The sequence below is a fragment of the Caretta caretta genome, chromosome 10 (genome assembly GCF_965140235.1).
Source record: "Caretta caretta isolate rCarCar2 chromosome 10, rCarCar1.hap1, whole genome shotgun sequence".
Taxonomy (NCBI): Eukaryota; Metazoa; Chordata; order Testudines; family Cheloniidae; genus Caretta; species Caretta caretta.
The window spans coordinates 64459183-64486354 of NC_134215.1; the positions used below are offsets into that span (position 1 = coordinate 64459183).

General features: G+C 39.4%; 1 protein-coding gene across 19 annotated transcripts in view; it reads left to right on the forward strand.

Moving 5' to 3' along the window:
- SEMA6D (semaphorin 6D) overlaps positions 1 to 26788 on the forward strand; it is a 289642-nt gene extending 262854 nt beyond the window's left edge. For 11 of the 19 annotated variants that reach the window (XM_075133095.1, XM_048866514.2, XM_048866518.2 and 8 more), the window contains 18 exons: positions 11485 to 11640; positions 11993 to 12104; positions 12672 to 12732; positions 12824 to 12886; positions 12970 to 13071; positions 13306 to 13396; positions 13651 to 13770; positions 14267 to 14355; positions 15060 to 15277; positions 15390 to 15521; positions 15743 to 15898; positions 15988 to 16161; positions 16997 to 17137; positions 17235 to 17312; positions 18160 to 18251; positions 18597 to 18653; positions 20496 to 20663; positions 23144 to 26788. In XM_075133095.1, coding sequence (XP_074989196.1) covers positions 11532 to 11640; positions 11993 to 12104; positions 12672 to 12732; positions 12824 to 12886; positions 12970 to 13071; positions 13306 to 13396; positions 13651 to 13770; positions 14267 to 14355; positions 15060 to 15277; positions 15390 to 15521; positions 15743 to 15898; positions 15988 to 16161; positions 16997 to 17137; positions 17235 to 17312; positions 18160 to 18251; positions 18597 to 18653; positions 20496 to 20663; positions 23144 to 24447 — 3267 coding nt within the window. In that variant the 5' untranslated portion in view covers positions 11485 to 11531 and the 3' untranslated portion in view covers positions 24448 to 26788. Of the gene's footprint in view, positions 1 to 7307; positions 7406 to 11484; positions 11641 to 11992; positions 12105 to 12671; positions 12733 to 12823; positions 12887 to 12969; positions 13072 to 13305; positions 13397 to 13650; positions 13771 to 14266; positions 14356 to 15059; positions 15278 to 15389; positions 15522 to 15742; positions 15899 to 15987; positions 16162 to 16996; positions 17138 to 17234; positions 17313 to 18159; positions 18252 to 18596; positions 18654 to 20495; positions 20664 to 23143 lie in introns of those variants that run through there. The other 8 variants (XM_075133096.1, XM_048866522.2, XM_048866525.2 and 5 more) reach the window with 8 other exon arrangements.
- The last annotated feature ends 384 nt before the right edge of the window (positions 26789 to 27172 follow it).

A 27172-nucleotide genomic window follows, 5' to 3' on the forward strand; every position in this document is an offset into this window, starting at 1 on the left:
AGCTCTCCTTATCAAGGACTGCTAACCATGCTGAAATGAATGGTAGTGTTGTAATATAAAATCAAGCACTATAGGTCTTGTATAAAAACAGTTATTTCTTTCACTTGTGACTCCCATTCACATTTGAAACTTAAGTCTCCAGCCATGAAAGGTATTAGTTCACTTTTGCTTCAGTCTTTTTGTTTGTTTCTAAATCTATATTAAAGCCTATATCTAATCATATAAATATTTGCATCATCATTAGAGAGCGTGGAAACTCTTTAGATTTCAGTCTCAAAGAAACTGCACACCAAAAGACAGGCACCCATGGAAAACGCTGGGCAACTCTGACATCCATTTAAAAATCACAGGAACATGGAAGTTAACTCTTAATGCAGCTCATGAAACACAGGTTTATGAGCTGAAAATAAAACAGAAAAAAGAAAAATACCTGAGTATCGATGGACCCTAAACTATTATCTTGCTGGTAGGATTGGTCTCTGCAGGTCTAGGCCAGAGCACTGAGTAGAAGCTAGCATTTTTGCTGTCTTGGCTGCACCTATTCTGGGAATAAATGGAAAACCTACATCTCCAGGGCTGGCAATATGACACTTTTTTAAAAACAAAGCAGCTACACACCAAAATCCACCCTTCATTTTCCTACCATACTGCTTGGGTGCTGTAACCAATAAATTCATCATATCAGAGAGCAGTCTCAGTCCAAGGCAAGCAGTTTAAATTAGTAAAATATAGGTCTGTTAAGATGGTTAAGCAGAATACTCAAAAAGAACAGGAGTACTTGTGGCACCTTAGAGACTAACCAACTTATTTGAGCATAAGCTTTCGTGAGCTACAGCTCACTGTAGCTCATGAAAGCTTATGCTCAAATAAATTGGTAAGTCTCTAAGGTGCCACAAGTCCTCCTTTTCTTTTTGCGAATACAGACTAACACGGCTGCTTCTCTGAAACCAATCAGAATAGTGCATAAGCAAATGTACCTTGCACTTTGTCACCAAGCTCAGACTCTGGTAAACCGTCAAAGGGAGTAAGTCCCACGGGAGCTATATAACATAGAGAACAGCTCTGGCAGCAGATACAGCTTCAAAACAAAGTTTGGTTTCTACTGTAGAACATGTGTACTGCCCTGGCAAAGGACAGAAAATGGAGTAACAAGTCAAAAACCAGCATAAAGAACAATAATTGAAGGGATCACGTATGTTTTGGTCTACATCTTATTTCATTTTGTGCTGAAACTGCCTTGTTTGAGTAAATTTTTGATCACAAGAGAGTTCAGTCCTCAAAGTGTGTCTAATCAACCTCTGAGCATTTGTATAAGTCACCCTAGCCCAGTGGCTCTCAACCTTTCCAGACTACTGTACCTCTTTCAGGAATCTGATTTGTTTTTTATTTGTTTTGTATACCTCGTGTTTCACTTCGCTTAAAAACTACTTGCTTACAAAATCGGACATAAAAAGACAAAAGTGTCACAGCACACTATTACTGAAAAGAATGCTTTCTCATTTTTATCATATAATTATAAAATAAATCAATTGGAATATAAATATTATACTTACATTTCAGTGTATACTATAGAGCAGTATAAACAATTCATTGTATGTATGAAATTTTAGTTTGTTCTGACTTTGCTAGTGCTTTTTATGTAGTCTCTTGCAAAAGTAGGCAAATATCTAGGTGAGTTGAGTACCCCCTGAAAGACTTCTATGCGTACACCTGGTTGAGAATCACTGCCCTAGCTATTTAGCAAGCATTCTATCATTTTCTTTTAGACTAAAGGGATGTGTGCTCTCTCTGTAATGTTAAAAGCCTGCAAACAACTGAAGTGTAACTAAATACTATAAGCCAATTAAGATCAAACCTGTGATATTCAGTACTATGGTTTCATCACTTTAATATTAAACATTTTTTACTTGGACATAGATCAAGAAGTGTTGATGCAGACACCATTAAACAAGTCAGGCAGTATCTTAAAGAGACAGATCTTCTATTTGCTGTTTCAGAATCAGTTACTATCCTGGCTCCAAATACTAAATTTCTCCAGAAATTTTATAAAAATTGTCCCCACAAAAAAATATGAATGTGTGTGTATTTATTGCAGGATAAAACTGAGGAGCCATCATCTCAAAAGTGCATTTATATTGTCAATAGCTTAAACACATTTTCTTCAGTTCATTTTATGACTGATGTGTTTAATTCTACGCAGTCTTCAAGTAAGCTCAAGGGCAACAAGAATAGTGTCAGTATGTGACTTCGTATTGTAAGGCCGGAATATTCCCCTTCTCCACTCTTTATTTGATAGCCAAAATGGGCTAATGTTATCAAGCTTTTAAATATGGATTTACCATAGCACAGCCAACATGTGAGACTTAGTAGAATAAACACCCTGTGCCAAATGTTGCCCTCAGTAACGTGCATGCAGAATCACTGAAGTCAATCCATATTACAAGGAACACACATGAAAGAAATCCCATGGAAGAAACCAACTTTTGTCTACCTTCAATAATTATACCTTAACTATACCAGTATAGTTAAATCAGTATAACCCTCCCTCTTGTGTGGACACACTTATACTAGTAAAAAGATGCCTTATATTGGTATCGCTGATTCCCCTTCCTGTATGACAAGTTGGTGTCTTGAATGGGATTTCTTTATACCGGTATAACTTTATCGGGGGGGAGCAGAATCACACCCGCTAGCAGACATAGTCATTCCAGTACAAAAATCTGTGTACAGACCAGGCCTAAGATCAAAATTTGGCCCTTTGATTGTAAAATTAACCATAGTTCGCACGTACAGAGTTTTGCGTAAAACCATTTAAAGAGATTTGCATAAAAACTACTGAATACTTACACGGGCTCCTGTGGTATAGGAAGTAAACATTATCATCCCCATTTCACAAAACAGGAAATAGAGACTTTGGGAGATTAACCATGGCCACAATGACACACCCAGGATTAAAACTCAGGAATTTCTGCCCCCAGTCCTGTGCTCAGGCCGCTAGACTATACAGTTTTCATCTTTTAATTTGGAATCTATAGAATACAGTGTTTTCAAAGTTCATCTACAGATATATTGGGCCTGATTCGCCATTAGCCTGGACCTTGTTAGTCATTTACACCTGCCACAGAGGGTTTAAAACTCTACTATTCTGATTTAGTAACACGGTACACCCACTTCACACACCCACTGCACAAGGGTGCTGGGCAACAGAGAATCAGGTTTAACTTTAACATGTTTGGCTTTATCTGTTAGGACCTGGATCTAGTAAAAAGTTTCCAAAGTCCCTGAGAAGGATGGCCTGCCACAGAAGGCAACAAAAAAAAATCCAACAACCCCAAACAAAAACCCCACTTTACTCCTTGGGAGTGAGCTGCATCTCTTCTCCCCTGCACCCTACTACTTCAGTTTCTCAAGCTCTTCTGCCATCTCACCAGGGGCCATTTATCGCACACACACACAGGTTGAACATACAGTGAGAAATCCTGGCCCCACTGAAATCTGGCAAAAGTACCTTTGACTTCACTGGGGACAGGATTTCACTCATTGTCTTCCAGACAAAACTCATCTCCCAAAAAGCCATCCAGGAATATGCTCAGCAAGTCCCCTCAATACCATTGTCAAGAGCCTGATTACCATACTAGAATGCCACAGAGTGGCTGTAGAATGCTGCATTAGGTGTACTCAGACTTCTAGAAAGAGTGTCCATTCCCCTTTGGAATGGGGAGCAGCATTCACAGTTGTGGAGCCCAAGAAACTTGTTGAGCATCCGTGAGCCAGCAGCAACAGAGGCAAATTGGACCTGGAACAGACCTTTACATTTGCGCTGTTATTGGAATGAACAAGTTTAAAGCTTTTTTCAAAAGGTGCACCCTCAAAAGTGTACGCGCATGCATCAGGACTTCAGAAAAGCACCTGCACACTCAATGACACACGCATACCTATTTGTACTCACAGGTATAGTCATATGTACGTGTTAGTTTCTCAAGGAACCTTCATTTGAAAATCTTGGTGCTTCTCAAACTTTGAACCAGCAGGCAAATTCCAGATTTATACAGAAGTGAGTCTTGAAACCTCAGGGGCTAGTTTAAAAAAAAACAAAACAACAAAACCCTGATGACTTTGCCAGACTAGAACCTAGTATTGAAGTGGTAGTAATCTGGTAATATGGTGCCCCACTTCAAAGACACACCATTTCTCCCGAAGAAATCCCTTTGCTGACCTCATAACACCTGGCTTTGTTCTGTGCTAAGTGCAGAAAGAAAGAAAATGGCAAAGTTTGACAAAGCCTCATTTAATACTTTTCAATATAGTAGCTTTTTTAACCCCCAAGTTTCATTTATTACTCAGTTTCATTTTTCCCTCCTAGAGGACATTTAAGGCTGATTAGTAGCTAGGTTTGTTTCTTTCTAACCTGGCCTGAAGTGCATTTTCATTTACCTCCTCCCCCACATATCCCAGTCTGTGCTTGGTAATTTATGAAATATTGGTAGTATAAAGAAATTTGGCTGTGATTTTTAGAGGGAAACATTTGTCAGTTTGGTTTTAATCTATTTTATTTAATTATTGCCTCGCCACAGCTGGCTCACTTTCCCTTCCCCCATTTCCTTTTACATGGCAGAAACATGCAACAATGATTAATGGAATGTCACCCATAAATTGACAAAGTTTTGGGTAGATGAATGGATAAGGAACACAGACCTTTTCCCTGTTAAATGTGATTGTTTGAAGCCAGGCTCAACTTTTAAGGGAAATAGTATTGGATTCCATCAATGAAGAAGTGAAAGGTGGCAATCTCATTGAAGAATGACAGGAACTAGCCACAAATAGTCAGCTAAAGATTTGGGGCAATGTCTTGCTTTTTGCACAGCCAGCCCTTTACTGGCTGTGAAATAGCCAGGGAGGATTTCACCCAGGCCAGCTTCCTTTTTACAGGTGAAAGTTTGCACCAACAGACAACTATCCTTGTATTTTAGTACCTGCAAATTCTAGTTAAGGCACTGAACTGGAGCCCAGACGATCTAGGTTAAATTCCCATCTCCACAGACTTTATGTATGACCTTGGACAAGTCACCTGACATCTGGGGAAAATCTGACCGTAAAACCTAGTAGCTCCCATTGTTCTCAGAGGGGCTTATGGGCTGCTGAGCTCTTTGGAAAAATCTGCCCCTAGTTGTAGATGCTGAGCCTTTGTGAAAATTCTGGCTTTAATCTGTCATTGTTTCAACTCCCCCTCTGTGAAATGGGGCTAGAAATACTTTTGCTACCAATATTTGCAATTTACAATAAATTATAAGAGCAAAAACGTTGGTGCTACAATTAATAGGCAAAATTAATCAAAGACCAGTTTGAAGCCTGGCTGAAAAGAATCAGGAGCGTAACTGAGCTCTAAATTTTCTTCTGGGCAGATATTTCCAATAATTCATAATCAGGTGATTCTGGTGAAACAAATTCCTCAGCATTTCTATTTGTATAGTCCTCCACAGACCTCCATTAACAGGGTTGAATGAGGTAAGAATTATGTGTGAGTTTCACAATAGCATATCTGTGTGCGACAGAAGTATTTACCTGGCTGGCAAAGCCTGTGTGCTGGTGGCGAGGTTGAGTACATTTTCTGTTCATCCCAGGAACAGTCTATGGTCAGGTTTTATTCCTTCCCGGCAGTCCTGATCTCAATCTGTTTGTGTCAAGGCTGCCAAAAGTGTGATAGTAGATCCAAATACCTTCACAAAGTGGCTGCCCTTTCCCTCCTACACATATTGGAAGTGCGAGCTGATACTCATTTTCTTTCCATGCTTTTAATATACTGAGTAATAAAGAAACCTTTAACTCTACAATCACAGGTGACTGAGTCAAGCTTTCCCTGTTGGATCTCCTCCCTCTTCATGACAAAGATCTTTACATAGAAGTAGATGTGGGGGATGGATCAGTTGATGATTACCTGCTCTTTTCATTCCCTCTCGAGCACCTGAAATTGGCTACTGTTGGAAAACAGGTTACTGGGCTAAGTGGATCTTTGGTTTGACTCAGTATGGCCGTTCTCATCTTCCCCTGATAAGGGTTTGTGAGAGGCGAGGTTGGGTTAGAAGGGATTATCAAACATAAAAATTCCCAGCTTTTTATATTTGCATAAAGTTTCCATCTTTGGATCAATGCTCTCTGCCCAAGGAAGAGTTAAATGTGGGTTTATCCATCTTTGTCCTCGAAAATTTCTATGTGAGGACTCGTCCACTAGCATTACACTTCTCTTTACCTCCTAGATTTTAATGTGTTACTGAGAAGACTGATTCTCACTTTGTTCATCCTTTAATTTAATTTTTTTTGGGGGGGGGAGGGGATGGAGGGGGTCTCTTCCTTTTAGCAAAGTTATTTTTTTTAAATCGCTGTAATTTTTGACCAGCACACATGTAGCTGCCCTTTGTTCTTGACTGTCATTTTGTTTTTTTAATTTCTCTCAAGCCAAAAAAAGGCCCTGTCTCAAGTACTCTTCTTTGTAACAGAGATTACATCAAGGTTTCATGTGACCTTTGTTCAGACATTTTCCCTGATTGTTTTGGGTTGGGGGGCTGGGAGGAAGAAATTCTTCCTGTGTCTAATATGCCCACAATCCCAGAAGTGTCTCCATGGTAGATTGGGAATTCCAGAAATCTCAGAATGTGTTTATTTTGTGGAAGGGGCAAGGGCTCCAAAAATTCATGATGTGAGGCACATAGAGTTGATGCATCTCCTGATCCATCCAGCTAGTGTATTTCTAAATCCTACTTACCAAAAAAAGCTCTGTGGTCAGTTAGAATTGATGGCCCTTCCACTCACCCTAGGCCTCCTCCTGAGTCAATGGAGGCTTCAGGAGAGGAATTCTACAAGGTTCTTTACCAGTCATTTTGCCTTTGTATCAGTTGTGTTTGACCTACTACAGTTTGAGGTCTCTGATGCCTCTCCTCATTCTTTTCCTAGTCTTGAGAATAGGATCGGTATTCAAAGCTTGTAAGAGCCAGAGTTCTGTTTGCAGAAAGAAGAATGTATCTCAGAGCCACCAAGCTGCAGTATCTCACTCTGATGCATACTTGAACAAGAAGGAACTAGTTTGACTAACATTATTAATTCCAGTATGTTTAAGTGCATTCACTAGCAAATTAATGCTAGATGTTTCATATGAGGAGGCTGTGTCAAGCCAAGGACAGTGTCAGGAATTGTTAGTGTTCATTAGTCACTGCTGCTTATCAATCTTGCCTGAGAGTGCGACCCATCAGTTCTGGACTGGTGGACTTGAGATGCAGAAGCATCATTAACAGTTAAAAATGTATCTTTTCCAGGTCACTGTGTAATGGATAGGACCTCATCTACACTTCCCATTGCCAAATACTACCTCCATCTACGCTGGTCTCACCTAGTCCAGCATGAGCTCACTCGGGTCAGCGGCCATATGCACTGAACAATCCTTGCACAGAACCAATATTGGGAGTGACACCAACTTTTCACCCTAAGCACCCTAACTTTCAGTAGCACTTACACACATTTTAACTGGTTTGCAGAAATATTAGGAATCAGGAGATTGGTTTTATTTTCCTAAAACAAATAATTTACTAGAATAAGTGATTTCCACAACTGCAGAACATAGTGTTCATGATTAAATCAATAGAGATTTGTACCTGCAACTCAGAACTGAACTAATGCTTTGGTAAGTTGCTATGAGGTATAGTACTGCAGTTGCCATGTTTCTAATATGAAATAAAACCTATGCCCAGACTATGTGTGGTCATTAAAAATCCTTGAGACATGTTTTCTTGCATCTTGCCCAAATTGCATTTCACTTGCCCTCAAAAGCATCATTGCATAGTGCTGGTACTGCATTTCTATGATGTATGTCATGATCTCAACACATACTGTACAATCTTTTGGGCGCCTGAGACTAAACAAGGTGCTACATAATCAGACGTGGAAAGATTAGATTTTTAATCGGTAAATATTGGGTAAAGATCAGTTTTGTTGGACACGACAAACCAATGAAAAAATATTTCCAGGGACGATAATCAAAATTTACAGAGAGACAAAGTAAGGAAAATGCTTCTTGAGAACTTGCAGAGTATGATTTAAATAATTGACTTTGTGTATTTTGACATGATGTTCACATTTTGTGTTGTAATGGTTATAAAGCTTTAACTTTTTGAATCTTAGCGTCTACTGTCATTAAACAATTACTGTCTGACCCCCCCCCACTCATAATTTCCCACAGCTCTGAAAACTTAAATTTAAAAAATTGAAAAAATGCTTAAAACCCATAATTTTGCATAACTGAACATTTAAATTGATAAAAATAAAAAATGATATTATACATGGGCCTTATCAAAATAAAAGTTGAATGCTGCCACATCTGCACATAATTATCCGCATTATTTAGTTAGTTATAGAATTGGGTGGGGGAAATACATTCTCAGGGACTGATTCTCTCCATTGCTCTGCACATTGCACACCAATGCAAAGGAAGTGCCAAGTGAGTGACAAACACTACCAAATCAGAATGGTGCTCACCTTGCACACATGTAAATACAAGGGACACGGGAATAGAGTGTCAGGCATTGAGGGCAAGAATCTCAAAGAAACCTAGGTGTGGTCACTATGTAGCCAGCATCACCAAGCCTAACGTTTAGGTGCCTAGAAAACCCTGAAGTCACAAAGCCTGAATCAGACTCCCTATACAACACATGGGGAGAGAGAGATGCCTGAGAACGGGATTCACAAAAACCCTAGTGCTAGGCAGCTCCTCACCAATGGGAGGTGCCAAAGCAAGGGGTGTAAGCTAAACCCCACGCCTCTCTTGCAGATAGGCACTGAATTCTAGACTGCAGGGAAGTGCTTCCTGACACTTGGGATTCTCAGCAGCAAACCCTCCTTTGCTGTTAGGTGCCTATGCCATTTCTGTAAAAAGCAGGCAATGGGAGGAGGCGCTCCCTCATAATTTTTAGCTACGTGGTTAGGCTGCTCTGGGTGAGGATCTCTTCCCCCTCCCCCAGTTCAAATCCCCCCTCAATCCTGGGTAGAAGGGATTTGAACTGAGATCTGCCACCTTTCACATGAGTGCTCCAGTCATGGCGCTATGCAATATTCTGATATGGGACTCCCTCATTCTATCCCTCATTGAAGCTGTTCCACTGTGGATAATGAAAGAATCACTGGGGCCAGAGAGAGTGCATGAGAATTATTCTGGAGCATGGTGGTCACAGCGCTCACTTAAGAGACCCAGGGTCCGGTCTCCCTGCGCCACTGATTTGATTTATGCAAGTGGAACAGGTTTAACTGGAGCCACTGAGACACTCCACATTAGACTATCCCATAACTACTCCTGGGGGAATTGTGTGCCACTGCACGTGCGCAGAATTCATGTCCCCCACAGATTTTGTTGCTTTCCCTGCAGAAAATTGACTTTCTGACAGGGAAGCTGCAAGAGCAGTCACACACCGCTCCCTAGCTGCGCAGGTACATCGTTTCAGGAACCCAGAGCAGCTGGCAGAGAAGTAACTCACTGCAGAGCTGGGGACACCCCAACCAGTGGCTCCTACCCTGAGCCGGGATCAGCTGCTAGTCCTGTCTGGGCTGGAGGCAAGAGAGGATGGGACTTTCTCTTTCCTTGCAAGGAGTGGCTGGGGCTGTATCAGACCCCCTTCCCCCCCTCCATCCCCCCAAAACTCCCCCAGCAGCAGGAAGCTCAGCATCCTCCTCTGCTTCTTGGCCCATCGCTCCTCAGCTGTGGTGGGGAGGGATGACTGTACGGGGAACAGCTTCCCCATTTACCCAACCCCTGTGCATCTGAACCCACCATACCCAGATACCCCTGACAAGCCTCACCTCGTACACCCAGAATGCCCCTAGCCCTCCATACCTGAATCCCACCCCACTGAACCTCAAACCCTACATCTGGAGCCCCGCTGCATCCAGATCCCCTGCCTCCAGCCCGCCACCCACTGAGCTCCCTGCACTCAAACCCTCACACTGATGTCCCACCCCGAACTCCCACATCCAGACCCCCCCCCGACACCACTGACCCCAACGAGCTGCACCCAGACCCCCATCCCACCCAGCCTCACTCCCCCCAAGCCTCCCCCCCCCCCGAGACCTCCCACACCCAGACCCCTCTGCTGAGTCCCAACCACCTTCACCTGGAGAGTCCCATTGCCCCTGCATCTGGAACCCCCCCCGCCCCCAACGAATCCTCTCACCCCCACAGCTGGATTCCCCCCCACATTGAGCCCCTCCACACTTGGATCCTGCCTGGTTGAACCTGCCTGCCTCACACCTGGTGCAGAGGGGCAGGGCCCTAGGGTGTTTCTGGGACAGGTCCAGGCCTTGTGCTGTATCAGGGTCGGGTGCAGCCTCACCGCTGAGTCTGTGTCCCAGGGGGGTAGGGCTGCAGGATGATCTCTGACCTGCATGCAGCCAGTGGCCTGTGCTCCCCGCTGCCATGCTGGAGCCTTTGCATTTATTTATTGACAAATAAAACTTGCAGAATTTTAAAATATTGTGTTCAGGGTAGGGCACTCACCTGAGAGATGGCAGATCCCAGTTCAAATTACATCTTCCCCTCAGGCAGACTTGAACCAGGGGTCTCCCACATCCCAGGTAGGTACCCTAATTATTGGTCTCAAAGTTATGAAGGAGCTCCTCCAGATTCCCATAGGGCCCAATCCACTGGCAAGGTCTGAGCACGCTTACTAGATCAGGCCCATAAGTCAGTTAGGTGTTCCTCTGCTTATCTGTCCCGGGTTCATGCATCACCCTGGGGCTTATGCATCTGGACACCTGGTGTGGAGCTGCTGTGTGCGTGCTCAAAGGAAGAAACACAGAGGGCCTAGGGAGCTTTTATTGCAAAACTTTAGGTGCCGATCGAGTTTAGATGCCTACAGGCATTGAGTGGGGGTTTTCTGAATCTCGGCTGGGGCCTGATTCTGGGATTTAAGTGCCTAAAGTGGTAGTCCTTTTGTGAATCTAACCCTAAGAATATTAGACTTAGATTTAAGCTTGTTTTAAATCTAAATGCTGGCTTGGGAGAAACAATGAGAAACAATGTGTCTCTTGATGTTAATAGATAAAATTTAGGTAGTTTATGGGATAGGATTTTGTTGGCTGACATTTGGTAATGGGGGAAGGGAAAGAGATAGCAGTTTAATTAAAATTCTAATCCCAACTTTAACAATGTTCTCACCAAGTCAGTAGCCTGCATGTATCCTTGTGATTTAGCTAGGATAACATTCATCGGCTGCCTCTAAAATATCTCTAAATGTGACTAAAAATTAGCAAACATCAATACGATTCAGAAAAGCTTTAGTCAACATTGTCACATAGCAGTTTTTCCGTCAACATACACAAAGGGGCCTTTCATAAATACTAGTTTACTCCACCACTGCTAACATTAAAAAAAAAAATCACTCTGCAATAAGAAGTCACTTCTATTGTCCTGTAGTATTGAAACCTCATTGCCATATTTCTGTTTTACAGGTAATTAAACAGTATTACCAAGAAGCTGGTGCTATTTTTCCCCAGCCATGAGGCTGCTTCTGCTTTGTGCTTGTCTGATGCTATTGACTGTGTCCTGGTGCCTAGCTGTCAGCTTTCCTGAAGACGCTGACCCTATTAATGTTGTTGACTACCATTGTAAGTAATCAGCAAATTGCTTGCCTTTAAAACACTACACAGTTGTTTTGATTCATTGAAATTTTAATTAATTAATATCTAGACAAGTAAAAATGTTTATTCTTTTGCAATTCACCAAATTTATTTACTGGCTCTTACTCCTTTAAAAAAAGCAATCAGAAATACTGCGACAATTTCAGTAAAAAGAATATTTGCTGACATTGGCTAGCTTTTATTCATTCATATTCAAGACATTACTTGAGGAATTTAGTTTAAACCCTTCTACACCTAGTATATACAGCTAATCAATGCTGTATATTGATTCTTTAGCTCTATAATCCTGAGTGATGGGACAGCCCATTTTTACTTGCAGATTCAAGGCAATATCCAGTATTTAAAGGACGCCCTTCAGGCAATGAATCTCAACACAGGCTGGACTTTCAACTGATGTTGAAAATTCGAGACACACTTTATATCGCTGGCAGGTAATTTTCCTGTAGTCAGTTCATTAGATTTAAATTCTTTTTTTTCCTAGGTATGCGTTAATGTGGGCAATTTATTAAAAAAATAATCTGCAAAATTAGAATGGGGGGGAAACCTCCCAGAGAAATAAACAGTATCTATGCCCCAGGTATAAAAATTGGATTTGAAGGCCAAAGGCAGCAATATGTTGCTGCGTTATGCTAAACCATTTTCCTTCTTTTACATTACAGCCGTGATTAAAACATGTCCTGATCACTTTAAACATGGAATGATACTTCAGGGATATAGGAAAAGAGTCTAAAACTTTTGAATGTTGACACACTGAGCTGGGCTTGGACAATATATGACAGATAAGAGCTGAATAGCTGAAAAACACAGCTGCTATCTAAAACCATTACTGTAATAGGAACCAAAAATGTCCAGTGTTTACTCAGAAAATCAATAAAGGCTTCAAAATATAGTCTTTGTCTAGCAAGTCTCCTAAAAAGTAGATCTATAATAAAAAACATGCATACATCCAACATATTCATGCATTCACTTGATGCCTCTTATGCCCTTGTTTCCAATAGGGATCAAGTTTATACAGTAAACTTAAATGAAGTTCCCAAGGCAGAAGTTACTCCAAGCAAAGTGAGTAGATGTAAGGAAAGTGATTTGATTTTTTTTTTAAGGAATTTTCAAGTCAAGAAGTAAACTTTTTTATTTCATTTGATTTAAACAGAAATTAACCTGGAGATCGAGACAGCAGGACAGAGAGAACTGTGCCATGAAAGGCAAACACAAAGTATGTTTATCATATACAGAGAAAGTAATACTACTAAGTGCAGGCATGAGATCTGTTCTTAATACAAGTTTTTCTTCTTTCAGGATGAATGCCATAACTTTATTAAAGTCTTTGTTCCCAGAAATGATGAGATGGTGTTTGTCTGTGGTACAAATGCATTTAACCCCATGTGCAGATACTACTGGGTAAGCACATTCAATAATATGCAATTAATCTGTTGTTTTATAGGTTTGCAAAGTAATTGTGTTGTGATCGTTAAGCTTTTTGGTACGACTGCAGAATGCTTCTTTTCTCGAGTGTCATGAAATATTAGATAAAAATGGACAGAAACCATCATGTAGAGTTAAGGTATATGTAAAAGTAGTGTTACCCCTTCGTGCTGGCATGTAGGACACCAACAATTTATTTTTCTTCTCTAGCTGAATACCTTAGAGTATGACGGAGAGGAAATTAGCGGATTGGCAAGATGCCCATTTGATGCCAGACAAACCAACGTTGCCCTCTTTGCTGGTAAGAACTTTTGATTAATGATGCAGAAGGTGCCAGAGGGCTTTAAAAGAAAGCACAGAGAAGCTGCAGGTGTCACGGTGCCTCAGATTCTAAGATTGTGCTCAAGGGTCTCAAAAGGATTAGAGGCTAAATTGTTAAAATATAGGTTAGAGTAATTTTGGGGAAAGTGGCAGTACAAAGAGAGATTACAGACTAGTAAGAATTCTGTGTATTATTAATGGCCCATTAATACCATGGTTTGACTATTGTTTTAGATGGGAAATTGTATTCAGCAACAGTAGCAGATTTTCTAGCAAGTGATGCTGTTATTTACCGCAGCATGGGAGATGGATCTGCCCTAAGAACAATAAAATACGATTCCAAATGGATAAAAGGTAATTTTGAAAAAATTACTTTCCTGTGTATGTCACAGATATAATTTTATTGGCCTTGAGGATCAAGTGTATCATAGCCAGTATGTTTTTATATAAACACTGTGTTAACGTACATGCAATGTTTGGTATAGCAAGATCAAATGGATAAGAAAGCAACTTTGTGCTGATAAAGCATAATCTTTGTTTAAAATGTAAGGGTCCCCCCCACTCACAGTTAAATAGGTTAATGAATGAATCTGTAGTAACAAAGACCTTCACTGTAATACAATTCCTTTGAGGCCTTTTTACAGTCCATTAGCTGACATTAAAGACTACAAGTTCATTTAAGCTTGAATGCACCCATATTTGGACTTCCTAAAGTGTCTTGAATATTGGAGTTCCCTTTAGTTGGTATGTAACCAAGGGAAAGCCTTTAAGTCACACAGAGCAGGCAGTGTCTTATACTTATTGAATGGTTCTTTTAGGTAAACAGCTTTCTCTTCATTCTTTCTTGCAGAACCACATTTCCTCCATGCCATAGAATATGGCAACTATGTTTATTTCTTCTTTCGAGAAATTGCTGTAGAGCACAATAATTTAGGCAAGGTAGGTATATAAAGTCAGTGTGTCACAATCGGCTGTGAAGTATCAAAAATCTTGTCAGGGTGAGATATGGTTGTCATGGACAATAGCCTCAGCAACAAATATAGTTTACATCATATTGTATTAATGGTATAAAGCTGATACAGTTTTTTCATCCTTATAATTGTCAGGTATCTTGAGCCTTAAAGCTTTTTGCATTTGCCCTGTCTTGTTAACAAAGTTCTCCACAGGTATCTTTTAGCGTTGCCATTTCCTTAACTTAGGAAATTAGCAGATATTCTGTTTTTGCCTACTGTTAAAGAAAGGGGGGGAGGGGGTCAAAAGGTGGCTCCCTAATGCCTCTAGATAATGAATATCTTTGTCATACTAATATAGCATATGATACTTCTGCTTCACCATGGAAAGATATTCTGTAGTAAATTACTAAACCATTTACACATGGTTATTTAAAGACTTTAAATCTTACTAACAATATGATTTTGAAAAAAGGTGGAGGGAAGGCTGGGAGTGTTGTGTTGGCTCAGTGATGCATTCAAATGCTTATGCACTGGCAGCTAAACGTTGTTTGCTTTCTTCCTTTCTGTACAGACTCAGAAAAGCAGTTATAGAGCTGCAATGTTCCTGTTAACAAAATTGTCCTTGGAAAATGGGGGTATTTTTCATAGCATTTCATAAACCAATCTCTTTGCCTTTTGTCCCCTGTACAGGCTGTGTATTCCCGTGTGGCACGCATATGTAAAAATGACATGGGTGGCTCCCAAAGAGTGCTGGAAAAACACTGGACTTCATTCCTAAAAGCTCGGCTCAACTGTTCTGTTCCCGGGGATTCATTTTTCTACTTTGATGTTCTGCAGTCGATCACAGACATAATAGAAATCAATGGAGTCCCTACTGTTGTCGGTGTATTCACCACACAGCTTAACAGGTGAGAGATGAGCAACCTAACATCAAAAGAAGCTCTCCAGTTCCCTGTTAGAACTAAGATTGTTGCAAGAATTCAGACTACAATAGCACCAGTTTTTTTTTTTATTTTACAGCATCCCTGGTTCAGCAGTGTGTGCTTTTAGCATGGATGACATTGAGAAAGTATTCAAAGGAAGATTTAAAGAACAGAAGACTCCAGACTCTGTTTGGACAGCTGTACCCGAAGACAAAGTACCAAAGCCAAGGTAAAAGATTCTTGCTCATGACACAATAATATTATTCCTGTAAACTGCTATCTTTAAATCAATGACACATTGGAGAATCTAGTCATGTAAAACTGAAGAAGTGGCTTTCACTTGGACCATAAGTATTCTCATCTGCAGCCTGCTCTGCTCTTTCAGGATGCTTCTTACCCTGTCTCATTACCTAAAATATTGAGAGAGAAAACATGTTGCTTTCCTTTCAGACCTGGTTGCTGTGCAAAACATGGTCTAGCAGAGGCTTACAAAACCTCCATTGATTTCCCGGATGAAACCTTATCCTTCATCAAATCCCATCCATTGATGGATTCTGCAGTTCCATCAGTCATCGAGGAGCCCTGGTTCACAAAGACACGGGTCAGGTATGGCATCTTTGTGAAGTCAGTCACATCTGTACATTAAAAAAAGAAATATTCTTTTGAATAACTATGTGCGTTTCGGTTTTTGGTAGATATAGGTTGACTGCAGTTGCTGTAGACCATTCCGCTGGACCCTACCAAAACTACACAATCATATTTGTTGGCTCTGAAGCAGGAGTGGTACTTAAGATCTTGGCAAAGACCAGATCTTTTTCTTTGAATGACAGCGTATTACTGGAAGAGATTGATGCTTATAATCATGCAAAGTAGGTATTATTTTACAAGAACTGCTCTCCAGAATACCAAAAATATTCCAGAGTGTTTCTCACCTAGTCATTTTCTTCTCGTGGCCTAACAAGTAGTGGTGTTTTTTCTTAAATTTTTTTTTTTTGTAAACACTTTCTCACAAAGATCCTTACTCTGTTTGTCATTTCCCACTGTTTATGGAGCAGATATGCTGCTGAATAACCTGAAAATTTTAGTACATAACATTTTGTGGGTAGCAGAGAGCATTTTAATTCCATGTCTGTTAAGTCATTGATGCAATTTCTTCTAGATACCAAACACCATACACTGTTACCTTAGCTAAGGAATTCCTTTAAAGAATTTCAAAGTGTTCAGTGATAAATAAAATAATCACTAATGAAATAAAGATTGTTTGTTCTGTAAGCAGAGAATTTGGGTAGGGCCATGTGAAGTGTTCCGTTTAAAATCCAAATGGACCCAGCACAGATGTTGAGAGTCTTCTCTATGACAGGTGTATGAGACATAGTGAGATCACAAAGCTAGTGAGTTTGGAGTTTTCCAGCCTGAATCACAGAACTTGTCACCCAGCTGCAGAGCTGGGGCCAAAAAACAGCTCTGGTAATGCTTAGGTTGTATGGGGATCACCCTAAAAGTAGATTAAATTACACAGATGTGTAAGCATTTCTACAGCATTCATCATTGCAATGTCCAAGCAATAGTAATTGTTGAGCATACAGTTTTCAGTTCCTACACAGCTGTAATTGACTGACAAATCAAAAATGTTTCCAGTGTGAGCTTTACACAAGATACTCTAGTTTATATCAATAACTGTTTCAAATGACTTTTACCAAACAGGTGTAACGCAGAGATTGAAGAAGACAGAAAAGTCATTTCCCTTCAGTTGGATAAAGAACACCATGCTATATTTGTGGCATTCTCCAGTTGTGTTATTAGAATTCCCCTCAGTCGCTGTGAGCATCATGGATCATGTAAAAAGTAAGCCTACATTCCTCAACTCTCCGATAAATTAAAGGCACAGAAATCTCTGGTGTTGGATGAAAGACATTATTTTCTCTGGTTTGATCTTGTACAGGTCTTGTATTGCTTCACGAGACCCCTATTGTGGCTGGCTAGACCAGGGGGCATGCGGAAGAGTGAAACCTGGCATGTTGTAAGTGTTATTTTTAAAATCAGCCCAGTGTATCTACAGTAGGTTATATATGTGCATGCACTCATTCACTAAATCTCCTTTTTTTAATGCTCTAAAAATAAAACGTTTCTCTTAGTATATGTAAAAAACCAGAATGCTAAATTCTGGTCCAATTCTATAGTCTTTACTTAGGGAAGACTTTGATCTCAATGTGTGTTTTACCTGCGTAAGGACAATCAGACCTATAGGGAGGGCTACCTGGAGCATGACGCAGACCAAATTAATCAGTTTAGCAAAGAGATTACAATATTCTAGTTACTCACTCCCAGGAGACTACAACAATCAATCTATTTTCACGGGCTCATAACTACATGGGGAAAAGTCTCCTACAGCCTAAGTTTTCTCTGTTTGTCTCAACTTTTTGGACTGTTTGAGTGAAATTTGCTCACTTGATTTTTACAACGGTGAAAAAAATATTTTTTTTTAGCAGAAAACTTGTAAGACTTTTCCACAGCCAATCTATACCTTTCCAATGGCATTTTGCAGAATCCAGCTCCATATTAGCAATATTACCCTTAGATAGGCATGCACAACTCCAGTTAATATAGTTGGAGTTGCATGGATCTACCAGCAAACAAGAATGGTTGCACTATACATAAATTTATTAGTGTGAGAACTTGATTTATTTCTTGGTGTAAGTGCTTAAAAATTTAAAGCCTTCACATAATTTTTATATTTAATATACAGTCTTTCTGCTATCATCTACTGTACAACTCCCCTTTCCCATAAGTTTGCTGAACAAATGTGTGTCTGGTTTATGCTTTCAGAAGAAAATCATTCTTTTCCTTATTAATGCTATTAATTGCAGGTTCTCTTTGTTTGTTTCATACAACCACAGCACTGGAGGATATGAGCAAGATGTAGAATACGGCAATACAGGACAGCTTGGGGACTGCCATGGTAAGACACAGTCACTGCTGCTAATTTATAATGTGTCAACAGTAGTTTGTGGATGTTAAATTTATGATGAGCTGTTCAGTGACACCTTGCACGCTCCATCTAGTGTTACCACGAACAGTCACAAAGCTAAGCTGCTCCGGCGGGGGGTGGCAGAGATGTTTTACCTCTCCCCCTCTCCTTCCCTCACTTCGCTATTGACTCCAGAGAGCTCTAAGGTACTGAACAATTTCCCTTTTTTGGTAACAGATCGTATTTCCTTTTTTATTTTCAGTTACTCAGGTTTTAAAATCTTTTGCTTTCTTTTGGTTACTTTTCACTGATTACTTGTTCCTTTAATTCTTTTAGAAATTTTGCCTACTACAACTACACCAGATTACAAAATATTTGGCGACCCAACATCTGGTTAGTTTTTTTTAATTTTTTTGAATTAATGACCTTTTCTTTCCTTCAGTTCAGCATTTTCAGCCCTTTTTTCCCTTCCTTTTGCGCAGGTGGCAAGCCTTCATTTTTGTGCTTTTACTCATGTCCCCACTGATAGTAAAGCTAGCTGGACTCTTGTGGCTCAGCTCTTCACCTTGTGTAGCCGCATGTTAACAGCTCATTATTTATTGAGATACATCCTTTATTAAAGAGCCTGATTAACATAGATGACATCTTCACTGCACGGAAGTCCACTCAGCTTTACCCCCCACCCCCCATACATTTGTGAATGCCCCTCTTGGTCATCTCTAATAGATGGATGGCAAAAATCTCATCATCTTCCTTTTTTTTCCTCCCCCTTCTCCCCCCTCACCACCAATCTTATCAAGCAAATACACATTTTCTAAAATGTGTATTTCTATGTTTTGGAAATGTTTAAATACTTATGCTAATGTTAATCATTTAATCTCATCAAGGGCACAGCAGAACACGGGCTATAGCAAACCAATGCTGGACTAGAGACCTTTGGTGCAGTGTTGTCCTAGGGCCTTCATATCCTTTACTCCTTTCAACATTTTTTTACAGCATTTTCATTGCAAATCCCCATTTTCCAGGAATATAGGAGCCAATGTTGCTCTGTTGAACTCAATAGTAAAACCTTTATCGATTTCAAAAGGAGCACGATCAAGCCCTTATTTTCCAGGGTTCAGTCCAGAATGAAACTTGGTCTCTGGGTTTCAGCCCTAGGGGACATTCCTGTTGGCCAAATCTGAAGGAAATCTGTTGGGCTGTTTAAGTTATGGGAATGCAACAACAGTGTGGTTTCTGATGGTATTTGCACGTCTGTATCTCAACAAGGGGGCTGTGTTTGATAAACAAACACACACTTTGCAGATTTATGTACCCATAATATAATTTAGGGCATAAATTTGGGGGGAGGGGGGAATGACAGCCATATTATTTGAACGTGCTGCCTTACTTGCATGAAAGTTTACTTCATCGATTCAACTTTCAGTTGGATTTTTTAGACTGCACACATAATGAACCTGATTTTTGCGCCCTGAATTAACATATATGTGAGTGGTTACTTTTCTCAGGCAAATCCCCAGTTGCAGGCACACATGGCTATAAATCTGTCTAGTCCTGTGCAAACCAATCAGGGATGTGCACCTGAAAAGTAGGCTCAGTGTAGACTATTAGGTTCAATAGGTTTGCTGCTCATGGGCATTACCACAGAGGCCAGAATGACTTTATACACTCAATTCATTACTAAGAAGGCTTTAGCAGCATAGTTCCTTAGGAACCATTACAATATAAGAGGTAAAAATATGTGTCTTATCTCCCAACGGTGCCTAACTACATCAGTTCCTGGTGATTGTAATAGTTCTAACAGAGCTGATCTGGTCTCTCAGGAATATTTACTATTTTGGCCTCTTACAAGGTCACTAATAAACATCTTTTTCAGAGATTTTTAAAAGACAGTGAAATACATTGAAACAGCTTGTCTAAAAGTAAACAATACAGCAATAAAGTAGAATAAGTTGTGCTTTCCCCCTCCTTCAGTTGCTTACGATAACTTCCACACTTCCTTCCATTTGACTTTCTTGGCTTTTGAATAATAGCTGTAATGTTATTTAATGTATAATTTGTATTTTTAATCTGATTTTCGGCACCCCTATGTACTTCTGTGAAGTGTAGATCATATATGGCCCTGACATGTAACTCCCATTAAATGCCTTCTCCAGCTATAATTTAGAAATACCACAAAACAGTGAGGAAAGCCTGTTTGTAATACACATTAATAAAAATCTGTTTGCACCACAGACATGGAGTTATCCTCAGCTTCTATTACCACAATGGCAAGTATCCCAGTTATATCACCTAAAGTGATTGGTTCCTGGAAACCTAAAGTGACTGGCTCTCGGAAATTTGTAGTTCAAGATGACCCAAACACTTCTGATTATTCTGATCCATTATCAGGTGTCCCAAAGGGTAAGGCCTTACCAGGGAATACATTACAGCTGAATGGAAACCTGATAGGGTACAATTAGAATTTTGAAAATGCTGGGACTGTTATGTTTATACTATTTCCTGTGAATATACAGAAGGTGCAATCATGGTTCTCTTGCCCATTTGGCGCATGTAGGCAAAGTGATGTTCATCGTTTGCAAAACTCCAGCTGATGTCAGCAGGAATTCTGGATGCATAGCAAATGTAAATTCAAGTCTTACAAGTAACCTGCCCATCAGGTGGTTGGTTACTAGAGCTGGGTGAAATTTTTCACCTGAAACTTTTGCTAAAAGAAGCAGATTCAGGTCACCTGAAATATTTTACAAATGCACATTGATTTTTTGTTGTGGTTAAATAAAACAAAAAATCTGAAAAAAGCAAAACTTTTGTTTCAACATTTTTGAAATGAAACATTTTGATTTTTCAATTTGAAACACCTTTGTGCTGCGAAATTTACTTCAAGTGTATTTTTAAAAGGTTTTTAAAGTGTTTTAAAATGCTCAAATTAAACAAAACTTTTTGCTCAATGTAAAACAAAACTTTTTCTTTTACTTTTGGTTTACCAAAAATGTTGACAAATTTTCATTTCAGTTTGACCCAAAACAATTTTTAGAATGGCCAGTGAACCGAAAAATCTGTTATTTCCCCCTGTCTATGGGTTACAGAACAGCAGTAGTTCTAGAGCTTGAATGAGACTGCTGGTCCTCTCAGCCAAACAGACAGGGCCTTGGTATATTAGCTAATGTTTAAAGACAAATTCAAAAGTGCAAAGGAACAGCCCATGTGTATGTGGACAAAACTGCTCAGATGAGGTCCAATGTTGTATTCGTTGAACACCCAAAACTCTCATTCAGTTCAGTGGGTTTGCAAGGAACACAGGGTCAGGTTTGATATTCAATCCTCTGCAATTATACTTTGGAGAGAGGAGCTGGGCGCTTGCACTCAGATAGCTGTGTAGAGTCTCCCAATACACACACTCTGCTTTTCTGAAAACTAAAAAAACATGTGAAGTCTGATTTTATAGATTACATACAATTCATCTTCTGTTGCCTTTCCTCCTTTCAATCACGTGAAACATTGCATAGGCTGTTACAGAAACAAAGGTTTCAGATTGGCAAAAAAGTATTACAATCAACAACAGCCAAAACTTCATGAGAGACTTTTATTGGTACATACATTATCCTGGTGACAGACATGTTTGCACAATTCTGTATTTTATGAAAGTCACAAGCGAAGGGAAGAGCCTCAGTTCTACAAGTCACCAAAATATATCAGGTTTCCTATCAGCCATTATAGCAGTGCATTTGTAATTTTAATTTGTTTCAGTTTTATTTGCTTTAAGTCAATACATTTTTGTCCTAATTTGCTCTTGTTTCTTATTCACATTCTGTGACATTTCTATTAGTGAACCTTTCCTCCTCTTCCCTTTCCTCTTCTGCACAACACCCATTAAAACCTATAACCCTGAACATTAACACTGTTCAAAGGCCTTGCCTCTAACAAAAATCAGTATATTCCTATAATCTCAACTCTTTATTTTAACTTCTCCTGGTATAGTTAACGGAATTACCTTTAAAATCTAACATTGTCTTAATTGCAAGATGTCTGTGGTTGCTTTAAAAGCAAAAACCCAAAAAACTAAGAGACACTGTGATAATATGTGAATTACAAACTAATCCAATATTCATTCTTCTTTTAGATTTTTAACAAACTCTAATACTTTTTATTAACCATGTATCTTAAATGATATGGAGTTTGAAATGCTCATTACTGAGTAAATAAGAAAAAACAGTAAAATACCTGTATAAAATAGTGTAATCTTGAATTGTAAAAAATATAAGTAAATAATCATACAGAGTATGGTACTCTAAAGATAGCAGAATATGAATGTATTAGTTCATGTGTTTTGCACAGTATTAACATGTTTATAACACCACAATATGTACATTATTCAGTTTTACATAACATTTGCATAATCCTCTCTCTTTTGATTTATGAGTTGGGCAGGAACTTGAGAGAAAAATTCCTCCATGAGTTATTAATTGCAGTCTGGCAGAGTAGCACCTTTTAACCCTAATTTTCCAGCAGAAATTGTTAACAACATACAAACCACTATTTGTGAGCCTTAAAGGATATTTGGGGACAAGGATAGACACTAGACCAGTACAGTATATAACTAAATGTAATTTGGGTAATGGAACACCAGCAAGCTTTTCTCATTCGCAAATGAAATGCAGAGTTTACATTTGTGCTGCTCAATACTAGCATAGTAACTTTTATTTTAAAACTTTACACTCTGCAGTGTGATGGAGGGTAGAATCCAGACAAATTACGTTAATACTAGTCTAGCTTAAACAGTCATCTAATTATATATCCTTGTCCTTCACCCAGGCTGGCAGCCTTTGTTTTGGACTGTGTGTGTCACCTATGTTATTTTAATGTATCACATATGTTTGTTGCAGGTGTAAGGTGGGAAGTACAGTCAGGAGATTCCAACCAAATGGTACACATGAACGTCCTGATCACTTGTGTATTTGCTGCTTTTGTCCTGGGAGCCTTCCTTGCAGGAGTGGCAGTTTACTGTTACCGAGATATATTTGTACGGAAATCTAGAAAAATACACAAAGATGCAGAATCAGCTCAGTCCTGTACAGACTCCAGTGGAAGTTTTGCTAAACTGAATGGGTTATTTGATAGTCCTGTCAAGGAATATCAGCAAAACATTGACTCGCCTAAACTGTACACAAATCTGTTGAGTAGCAGAAAAGAACTGCCACCGAATGGTGATACAAAATCCATGATAATGGACCACAGAGGCCAGCCTCCAGAATTAGCTGCACTTCCTACTCCAGAATCCACCCCAGTACTGCAGCAAAAGACACTGCAGGTGATGAAGAGTCAGTCAGACAAGGCACATAGCAACCTCAATGCTTCAAGAAAAGAAACCCCTCTAAAAAGCCCTCAATTTTTTCCTTCTAGTCCCCCACCCCATTCTCCGTTAAGTCATGGACATATTCCCAGTGCTATTGTTCTTCCCAATGCTACCCATGACTACAACACATCTTTCTCAAATTCTAACGCACATAAAGCAGACAAAAAGATGCAAAATATTGATCACCCACTTACAAAACCGTCAAGCAAAAGAGACCACAGGCGATCTGTTGATTCCAGGAATACCCTGAACGATTTTCTGAAACATTTAAACGAAACTCCTAATAATCCCAAATCAATTATGGGAGACATTCAAGTGGCTCACCAGACTTTAATGCTGGATCCAATGGGAAATATGTCTGAGATTCCACCTAAAGTTCCTAATAGGGAGGCATCTTTATACTCCCCTCCATCTACGCTTCCAAGAAATAGTCCAACAAAACGGGTGGACGTCCCTACTACCCCAGCAGTACCAATGACTTCTTTAGACAGACAAAGGGGCTATCACAAAAATTCTTCACAAAGGCATTCAATATCTGCCCTTCCTAAAAACTTAAACTCACCAAATGGTGTTTTGTTATCCAGACAGCCTAGTATTACCCGTGGGGGATACATGCCTCCTGCTACAGGCACAAAGATGGACTACATGCAAGGAACACCGGTCAGCGTTCACCTACAGCCTTCTTTATCCAGACAAAGCAGTTACACAAGCAATGGAACCCTTCCTCGTACAGGGATAAAGAGGACACCATCCATAAAACCTGACGTGCCACCAAAACCCTCATTCGTTCCTCAAACAACTTCAGTCAGACCACTGAACAAATACAGCTACTAGGACTTGTATATTTTATTAGAGTGTGGTATTGACCTGTCCAGGTTGTGGGATGATGTTGTGGGAGAGACATAAGATGGAGACTTGCTTGTAATTAAAGAGAACAAAGTGGCCAAAGAAACTGTCTTTACTTCAGCAACATCTGTGTCTTGCCACACATTGCTACAGCAAGACTTGCTAAAATAAACAAAGGAAGGTGCTGGTCATTACATTTCTTTTGTTTGGAGCTAAGGAGACATGTAGCACAATGGGAATGGGGGCTACTTTACTGTTCTAACTAGCTGATAAAGTACTTGGAAAAACCTGTAAGCAATTACTTGAAAATGGGTTCCATTTTAGACTGCCGTTATGCGTGGTCTTCCCATTAAATGTGAACATTTTAGTATGTATGCATTCACCTTGCCTCTTGCACAAATGTCAGAAAATGGTAATGTCTCAATGAATATCTGGGTTAATAAGCAATTTGCTGAAATTCAGTCTCTGGCCCAACAGTAGCACTGTTTGTTTCCATGTTTGGCATTTTGTTTATGCCACAGATAAAGCTCTGTGTGTGTGTGTATGTGCGTGTGTATTGTACACACTAGATTGTATGTAGATTGCCATCACATCTTTTCTGCTGTGGAATTGTTTACATTGATCATTATTGAACAAATAAATGACTCTCTTCCTTCTGCAGTTCATTGGGTTCAGTTTGGAGACAGCTAGAGAGGAACTGTGCATCTCAGTCAGTGTTCCAGATTATATACATTGCTGAATTAGTAATCCAATGAAAGAATACAAGTGTGTTAATTCTAAAATAACTTTATTATGCTGCTATCGATTCAGATCTGTACATTTCAAATCTAGTGTTTTGGGGTGGGAGTGTGGGGAGTCTCACTGTACTTCCACAGTTCCTCCATTCAGTACCTGGCCACTGTGAATTTGAGCCCCTGTAGTTTTCATTGAAGGCAGCTAATAATGTAGAACACACTAGGCAATGCCTGTGTAATAAAGTTACCTTTTTGTTGCATTTAATAACATCCTACACTCTGATAGACCTTTGTCAATCTCAAGGAAGAAGCGCTAATTGGCCTGGCAGAAGCCGTCTGTGAAAACTCAACTGTAGTGCAATCAATTTGTTTATGTTGTGTAATGTAAGTATTTTCTCCAAAGTCATGCAGGTAATGACGATATTCTGTAAATATTATGTGTGAGTTTACCTGAATTTGTGCATTTTGTGCCTTATTCACGCGAATGATAAAAGTACTAAGAATCTGTCAGGTGTCCTCCATATAGCACATATTTCCTCAGTGCCAGTTGTAATTCTTTTAACAAACACCCAAAAAAAGATAAAAAGCAAGAGTAATTAGTGGTAAATAAAGGCAGTCTGCAATTCAAGAAGACAGCAATATTAAATCACCTTGCCATGATAAGCATTCCACTGATCAGTTATAATGTGAAATCAAATAAGGTTTCTAGGGTAATGGAACACCTGCTAAAGTTGTGTAAGTCATTTGCTAGGTTTTACAGTATCCACTTGCAGCTGATGTTCAACACAGATGGCTGTTTTAGCTTGCAAACTACACACTACCACATTGTTTATTGAACATAACCGTAGAAATGACCATGGCAGAGGAATACTCAATTAGTAGGACAGATAACTTCAGTCGGTTTCTGAGACAATGAAGATTTATATTACATATCGGAGGAGGAGAAAAGGTTAGTCTGAAAACTAGATAACTGTTACAGAACATAGAATAAAGAATAGAAATTATTCCTTTTCTATTTTCCTCTTTGCTTTAAGGCTGTTTTTGGCAAGGAACTTTTATTTCCTGAGACCTCTGGATCCAAAATCCTGTGATCTCTTTTCTTAAACATTTCAATCTCGCAACTAAAACACTACAGATTAATAACAATTAAAAAGCAAAATTTACTCAGTCAGCAAATGACAAAAACTGATTTGAATTCACTTCACAAATATTAATACAGACTTGTGTGAAACCGAAACATAAATGTATGTGAACCTGATATGAACCCTGATAACTTTCTGTAACATTGTGCTGCCTTGTAGATGGTAATGTGAGTTCTATCAGTATTTATGTTGAGATTTCTAACATTCATCCTAGTCATTCTGTTAATTTAATAATACAAAAGATGCTTTATCCATTTGTGCAAAGGTAAACGCAGATTGTATCTTTTTTAATGGTACGGCATAAAAAGTAACCCTAAAAATGAAGCTGCTCTACACCACAGAGTACTTTAACATGTATAGATATCTTGTAAACTTGTATTGTGGATGTGTAAATAATACGTTCTTTGGGTTTTTAACACTGCATGTAAAGTCAAAATAAAATATTCGAATCTACTGAATGTCTGACTTTTTTGTTATTGACTATATTTATAAAATGTATTGTCCTTTTGATTGAAAAGACGGAAAAACTCTGCTTGCTTTTAATAGCTTCATTAAGAAACCACAGACACATCCCCTCATCAGCAGTATTGGGTATCATGCAGATTGCAAAAGACCGATCGCATGGCACACAGGTGTACTTCCGTTTTCATAACAGTCTAATGCTGACATGAAGGCTCTTGAGAGCCTTGTGCAGACAACTGTTAGACTCCTGAGTTAAAAATAAAACATCAAAACAACTGGCGTATAGAGGGAAAATGTAATACTGTGTCAGATTAGTCCATATGATTCATCACACAGATGCATTTTAATTTATAAAACACGCAACACTCCCCTCTG